Below are 7,804 nucleotides of genomic sequence, written 5' to 3' on the forward strand. Positions count from 1 at the left end.
AATGAAAGCTTGTTACCTTTTTCTTTTTTGGCTCTTCTGCATTCCCTAATAATATCACTTCATGCTTCACAATGCCATTTACATGAAATGTCAGAATCTCTCTTACTCGGCCTTCTTTTACTGGTGTCCAGGTAACAGAAATAACATTTTTTTCCTTCGGCTGTAATAAAAAAAATTTAAGATTTCTTCTAACAGTAGATGGTGCATAATAACTGAAACATATTATAGACAACTTAGACTACGGTACAGGACTAATGATTGTCAGTTGTCAACACTCTACACCATAATAACATTTAAGTCCAATAACTTCCCTCACATATCTCACTTTATCATCAGGAAAAAAGCTACTAGTAATAACAAGGTTCACAACAAGATGAAATTGTAATAAAATCTTCATTGTAAGTAAAGCAATAGAACAGTCTCCAAATCATTTTTAGTTATCAGTGGTTGCTTAAATTTTAATCACGTATTTCTAGTTTTTGAGACTATGTATAGTGCTTCTAGTTCAAATAGAAAAGAATTTTCATTATGAAGACTTTCGTCAAACAACCATGAAAAGAACCAGCTAAATTCCTTCTGCCCACACACTTCTGTGACCACATCATCATAAGCACCGGTGTTCGTTGAGCACTTATGTTCCAGGCTCAGTCTCAGGGGTCCCCGAGAACACTCCACACCCCGTCCTCACGTGCCTACATGCCTAGGACGCAGCACTGCAACGGTCACATTTGCCAGACCACAGGGACAGGGTAACCACGGGCCAGAGAGCTTTATGTATTTAAGTCCAACTGTGAGTGAGCAAAACCCAGGCAGTCCTTCTCCAGGGTTCAGACTTGGACAGCTACTCCCACAGCCGGAACCCTCACAGGGCAGAACAAACTCCGTGTCTGTGCATTTTCTAAGGGGGGGGGGGGGGGCGACAAAGTTTGATTTAAAGGGGAAACTGTCAACCATCAAGAACAGCTGGTTTTAGGAAATAAGAACAGTGAATGCTTTCTCTACAAAACAGTGAATTCTAAACAAACAAACCACAAATCTTTTTTCATTCCACATCACAAAAGGAATCATTGTGCCCTGGAGAGAAGTGGAAAGGAGGGGGACACTCTTGAAGCTCAGGCCGGTGACCTGGACGTAGAGCGGAGCTCAGAGCCCCTGGTGGCCGGGCCTCGTACTGGTGACATTCGGCTGTATTTGCACACTTTCTCGGGTTCTTGCAAACAAAAAGGCCAGCGGCCAAGAGAAGCAGTGACCTGCTCTGGTTCTGGTGACAAGGACCAAAACACTGGCCAACGCGGTGCAGAGGAGCCACCGGGGAATCCTTGCAAACAACACCGATAAAATTATATAGTACCCGTTCACCGTGAAAACTACACGAAAGCCACGCCGCACATGCTTGTGGACAAGAACCCGAAAGCAGTGCTTCTGTGTCTCTCCGGTAGGGACACTCCGCCCAAACAAAGCTATCTCACCCGGACAAGCAGTGCCCCGGAGTCTCGGTGGGCTCAGGTCCCCCGACTGCCACGGCCACTAAAATGCATTTAGGATAACTGATAGGAGGCAACAAAAAGATGATCCAACCAGGGTACGCCCCAGAGCATCATTAGAAACACACAGATAGACAGAGAAAGGGGGTGGTGCATTAAAGGCGCGGTCTATTCCTTTGAGAACTGCAGAAGTCCCACGACGCCTAAGTCGACCAAAACGCTTTTGGAACAGGCTTGGGAGACGCTCCGAGGGATGCTCTGCGCACGCGCGCTAGCGAGCGGCCCCCGCCCACCGCTCCCTCCCCGAGCCCAGAGACTGGGGACCCGGACGCCCCCAAAGTGGACTAAAGGACCGGGCTTCACCCCCTGAGGTCACCCCTACCCCCCGCGCCCGTAGTTTTCCCTCCGGCCCGCATCTCCCCGGTTCCCACCCCCGGCAGGGTGGAGGGCTGGCAGGGAGACGCGAGCGCGCGCGGCGCGCGCACACCCACCTGCAGCTCCAAGGCGCGCGGCCGGACCCCGAAGCCCTGGGCGGCGGCGGGACAGCGCGGCAGCGTCACGGCGGCCGCCTCGGCGTTGGGGTTGAGCAGAGCCAGCGGCAGCGTCCTCGAGGCGCCCAGGCGCACGTCCCCGAAGCACAGAAACGGCCTGGGGCAGAAGTGGCTGAGGGTCAGCACCGGCGGGGACCCCCGCAGTCCCGCCGGCGGCTTCCGCTCCGGGGGACTCGCGTCCCGGCAGCCTCGCCGCGTCGTCATGGCAGTCCGACGGCCGCAGCCGGCTCCGCAGCGGAGTCACCTCTCCTTCTCCCAGGCGTCCGCACCCCAGAGAAAACGAAACGACCCCACAAACTCGCCACAACAGGGGTGTCTCGGGTATGGACCCCACCGCAGCTTAAACTTCCCTCCTCCACCAATGGACACTCGCAGCACCGCCCCACGCCTGCACTGAGCCAATCAGCGAGCAGCCACGCCCCTGAGCCTGTTCGAGGGCCAATCGGTGAGCAGCAGCGCCGGGCCAATGAGGCGGCAGCGCTTCATTTAAATGATTGCTCGGTGGCCTCTGGCTGTCTGCGGAGCCGGAGCCGAAAACCTAGGCGGGGTCTTTGCGACACTCGTGGCTTAGAATTGAACCCCGCCTTTTGGATTTGAAAAGAGGTGTGGAGGGGAAAAGAGTTACACCATTTCCATAATGAAGGTGCCAGGGGCAGCCTTAGGCAAAACCGTTAAGGAGGCAAATAATGGTTTCAGCCATGCTCCCTTCCAATGTACCCCACCAAGAATTCTATTCCTTAGCTCTCCTTTCGCGGTTCCTGGGCCCAGTGGGCGGAAAAAGAAAACAATTAAGTGTATAGTGTGTGTGAACGTGATTATTTCAGTGAGTGACCACAGCAGGGGGCAGTAAGTTTGCGTGTTCTTTTTTTCATGTATTGGGGTGACATTGGCTAATAATATACAGGTTTCAAGGGTACGATTCTATGATTCATCATCAGTACACTGCATTGTGTTTGCTGGCTCTTACCTAGAGATCCTGGGAGCAGAAACTAGACGCAACCTGAGATTCACAATAATTCACAACTGATGGTGTTGACAGGCAGTGCCTGGACAAATAACTCCTTGATCTTATTTTAATTGTAGGTACCTACTAGTACTGACTGCAGCCCTTGCCGTGTGTATCTCAAGCCTGAGAGGCGGCACCCATCGCCTGTATTTTAGAGATGAGCCTTTGGGGCGGTGAAGAGGCAGAGCCAGGATCCGTACCCAGGTGGTTTGGCTCTCATCTCGCCCTCCAGGTAGACCACCCGCCCCTGAACACAGCAGGAAACTTTAAAACTACACGTGATGTGGGTATGACTATACAACATACACAGGGGGAATAAAGTCCGAGGGGAAAAACAATGAGGAAGATGAGAAAGTAAATTATATTCACTAACACCCAATGTGGCCTTAAGTCAAATCCCGTTAGGAGAACAATGTTTTTAAAAAATCATTACAGAGGGCTTCTTTTTAATCCGTTGACATTGATGTACAGTGAGAATGCTACTACGTGGTTTCTTTAAGAAAAAATGTTAATATGAATTGTAACTCTCAAAAACAATTTACATTATTTCATACCGTGATCATTGACCGATTTAACATGGCAAACACAAGCCCTCAGGGGCTTCCATCACAGACACATTTGTCTCCGTTCAACAGAGTGTAGTGTGTTTTGTTTACGAGTCACTATTAGTATTTAAATTTATATTAATTGGCCACTTCAAACCATTAAATCATGTAAGGGTTAATACATTCAATATGCAAAACACTTCAGAATAACATCGAGCTTATGAGAAACAACCTGTACCTAAATGCGCCCCAGAAGCTCTGGCGTGCCACCGGCTCGGATCCCGTGCCCGCCGTGCAGAGTTCCACACCCCACGCTGCGAAAGTGTGTTCAACGAAACCTAGATGTGCTTTACGAGGACCAAAAGACTTTATATTTATTTTTAAATATCAAAATAACAGAAAGAACTAGTTCAATATACAATACACCCCCTAGTCTTCACAGAGAATGAATTTTTCTATAAAGACATTGGTACTTAAGAAACACAAGACAGCCGAAGGATCTATAAAACTCACAGGATGACTTTATACACAGTTGACGAAATAACGAGTTTTGATATTTTAGGTTTTTCTTTGTAATGCTTTGACACGTGTCCCTAATGATTAGAAACAAAGTGTATGATTTAAGACTGAAACTAAGTTTAAAAAGTTTAAAAGCATCTTCTCTTTAATGTACATTGTAGATCCCCTTCATCGGAACATTGACTGCGACCCGGAGCAGCTCAGTGTCCACCTCTGCAATCACTTCTTGGCAGCCCCGCCCACCAACTGTAACAGTTCTACCTACAGGCATAAGAAAGTTCTGTAATTATACAACAGTACGCAGACCAACATTAGTGCAAGCAGGAACACCAAGCAAAGAGGCTAAGTAACCATGAGAAGGGTGCATGCGCTTCATTCAAGAAATGTTCTAGAATTTCCAACGGTAATGCAAGCACTGAAAATACTTCTTTACCTAACAATTTAGAAAAAAAAAAAAAAAAGAAGTATGTCCATATCTGTATAACCTCTATTCTGTGACTATAATTCTTCATTTCTGTTTATGTAATGGCTGCAGAGGCTCAATTTAAATTCTTTGGGGATTTTCCGATAGTCATAGGCTTGAGACCAATCGATACACAAGCAGGTTGACACATGGAGGGTAAACAAACAAACAAACAAAAAAGGTGTTTCATCTACCAAAACCTTCTCTCATCTTCCACACCACCTAATCCTATTTTTCCTTTTTCATGCTACTTCGAAGAGGAAGTGCAGCGAGCATGCCAATATCCCAGGAAAAAAGGATCTTTAAGTAGAAATAACTTTGGAGGAAATAAGGTGATCCCCCAAAAAACCCTACAGGCTGTACCGAGAGGCATGCGCAAAAGAAAGTGGAGAACCTAAGCCAGAGTGGGCTTAAACACTGTTAAAATAACGTGAAAATTATTCTCACATTACCCATCATTCACTCCAATAGCAAGTACCATTTACCATCCTCCTCTTTAAAGTTTTAGAAACGTGACTTGTTTCTTATACTTTTCCCCTCATTTTCAATGTGGCACTGAGTCTTCGAGAATCCTCACGTGACTTTAAAAGTCCTGGCTGCTCCTGAGCTGATCAACTCAGGTCGCCCGTTGGTGGGACGCTGCTGCTCTTCAGGGGAAACGCACACAAACCATCAGCTCCCATTCAGGTTTCGGCAAACTGGCGCCAGGGGCAGTTCGGGGCAGAGCTGCGGTTACTTTTAAACGGCCGGTTGGGGAGGAGACAGAGAGGCAGGCACACAACTCATTTCGTTTTATTTGTTAGGTTCCTCCAAGAAGCGTGTAGCGACAGGCCCGGAAGTGGCTTCACAGTGACTATAAGGGCCAAAGCAGACATCAAACACAAAAAACAAATATTCACACAAGTACTTAGTGCCTATTTTCCTACATAAGCATAAAGCAACCTAAAAAAAAAAAAGTGCTTTCTGACCAGCAGGGGACATAGCATGGATGTTAGACCCATAACAAGGACAAAGTCAAGCTCATCGGTTAACTGGCGAGGTCTGGCCAGCAGAGTCCACTGGAAGGAAGCAACTCCCACACAGTGAAAAGGCAGAGAGCTTTCAGGCCGGAAAACACGCCCGGTGCGCGAGCAACGCTCCGACCCTGGCTTTTCACGGAGGGGGGGACAGAATGATCAAAGGAAACGCAAACTTACAAACGTACCAGTTCAGCTGTCTCTTTAATGTGTCTGCAATTACAGAATGAAAAACAATGCATGACATTTAATTACGTATTAGCCCTTAACTAACAGTTTATAGTCACTCCACTATGACACTTTGACACTTTAAAAGTCGACAGAAGATTAGTAGTGTACCTAGTTCATGGCCTGACGTCACTTAAAAGGAAGTCACTGAACACAGCACCAGTTTGAAGCCCTAGTTTTGCTGCTCCCCCCCTCCTAGCAATGACCTGAACTACGTAAAAGCACGCGAAGATCGCCACCTCCAGAGCTGGCTAGCTCTCACTGGCGTGAAGAACAAACCCGAACTTCAAATGGTATTTTAGGCTGCAAAATATAGGCGGGGTTTCTTACAAAAATAACTTCAACTTGTTGTAAAAAAAATTCTAAGGCAAATGATTTTAATAGTGTAGTGTAAAAAATAAGCTTATTATTTTGCATTTAATAGTGTCCACTGAAAAGATAACATTCAACTAATTAAACTGAGGAAAACTGAGTATTCTTACTTGTAATTTGTCAGTATGACTATTCCCAGAGTGTTTTCAACACAAACATTTAATTCTAAGTATTCAGACTAACAATTTTTTTTAATTCGTAAGCCTAGGACTTCAACTGTGCTTCTTTGGACAAATATTTATTCAAACAACAAAGAATTTAAATTCTTTTTAACTATTTTAATACCTACTATAATCTTTGGTACATTTAAGTAAAAACCGATTAGGTTAACAAATTTCTACACTTAATAAATTATTCACCTTACATATTAAGTGCTAACTGCTATCAGCTAAAAAATTAATTTAAAACAATAAATTATGCTCATAAAATACTCTGAATGAGGCTAAACTTAGTTGCAAGATTCAAAATCTAAGTACAGATACAGAATTAATGAATTTGAGAGTCAATGGAACGTTTGTCCAAAAAACTCCCAAACGCTACAGAAAAGGTTAACTGAAAAGAGTAGGCCTCATTTCCTATTTTTGTGCCAACTTCAAAAACTTATATACATTCAGTTTGCCCAAATCCATGAGGTTTTTACAACTTTAAAGTTTCTTAAAATCTAATTTGGAAATGAGAGGCAGCAGAGGTTTGTCTGCTCATCCCCTGAGCCTCGCTCGCTCCTCGTGAGAACCGCACTCTCGCCCCCAGCCTGCTGACCCCCCAGCCTGCTGACCCCCAGCCTGCAGACCCCCAGCCTGCTGACCCCCCAGCCTGCTGACCCCCCAGCCTGCTGACCCCCAGCCTGCTGACCCCCAGCCTGCTGATCCCCCAGCCTGCTGACCCCCCAGCCTGCTGACGAGCACACGAGAAGAGGCAGGGCCGGGCCCCTGGGGCACCCTCACGAACGCCATGTCTCCCTCCTAGAAACTAGCAACTGCCACTTACTACGCTGTGAGCAGCGTGGTGGCTGAGTCCTTCAGCTCAGATTCTTTATCCCTAGAGTGGGAGCAGGGCGCGTCCGCGCTGCCCCAGAGCCGGCGACGGGGTCTAGGTGAGGTAACGGTTTCCAGTTGAAGTCGCCCGTCGTCCCCAGCAACCGCATACACTGGCATTTCCCTCTCTAGAAGAGACGCAGTCCAGAAACACTGTCTGCCGTAAACCAATCCCCACGATCAAATCGTACACTTAAAGCATTAGGAGATTATTATGAAGAGAACCCTAAAGTAACCGCCTTCAAAAACCAAAGTGTCCTTTTCAACATGAAAATGCAACACCGCTTTCCCTGCCCCCAAACACGAAGTGCGCCACTGACACGTACAGGTGCTCCGTCCGCCTTCCTGCGAGCCCAAGGTCGCCGCCCGGGCGCGTGTGCCAGGCAGGCGACACGGTCAGGTATTTCTTTCCGTAACAGCGAGTTTCTCAGCGAAAAGCCTTGCTGTTCTTTATGATAAAAGTCATCAAGAGAGGCAGTTCGAAAGTCAATTTGAAAGACTAGCAGACTAACAGTACCTCATAATCAAGTTCAATCATCTAAGTACCCCAAATAGAACATTTCCACACAAAAGAGAGAACATTTCA

At 46.7% G+C, this 7,804-nt stretch overlaps 1 protein-coding gene across 1 annotated transcript in view; it reads right to left on the reverse strand.

Moving 5' to 3' along the window:
• ASPM (assembly factor for spindle microtubules) overlaps nt 1–6,946 on the reverse strand; it is a 32,766-nt gene extending 25,820 nt beyond the window's left edge. The window contains 2 exon segments of the mRNA XM_036016072.1: nt 17–160; nt 1,976–6,946. Coding sequence (XP_035871965.1) covers nt 17–160; nt 1,976–2,239 — 408 coding nt within the window. The 5' untranslated portion in view covers nt 2,240–6,946.
• Nucleotides 6,947–7,804: the final 858 nt, after the last annotated feature.

This window comes from Phyllostomus discolor, chromosome 15, assembly GCF_004126475.2.
Source record: "Phyllostomus discolor isolate MPI-MPIP mPhyDis1 chromosome 15, mPhyDis1.pri.v3, whole genome shotgun sequence".
NCBI lineage: Eukaryota > Metazoa > Chordata > Mammalia > Chiroptera > Phyllostomidae > Phyllostomus > Phyllostomus discolor.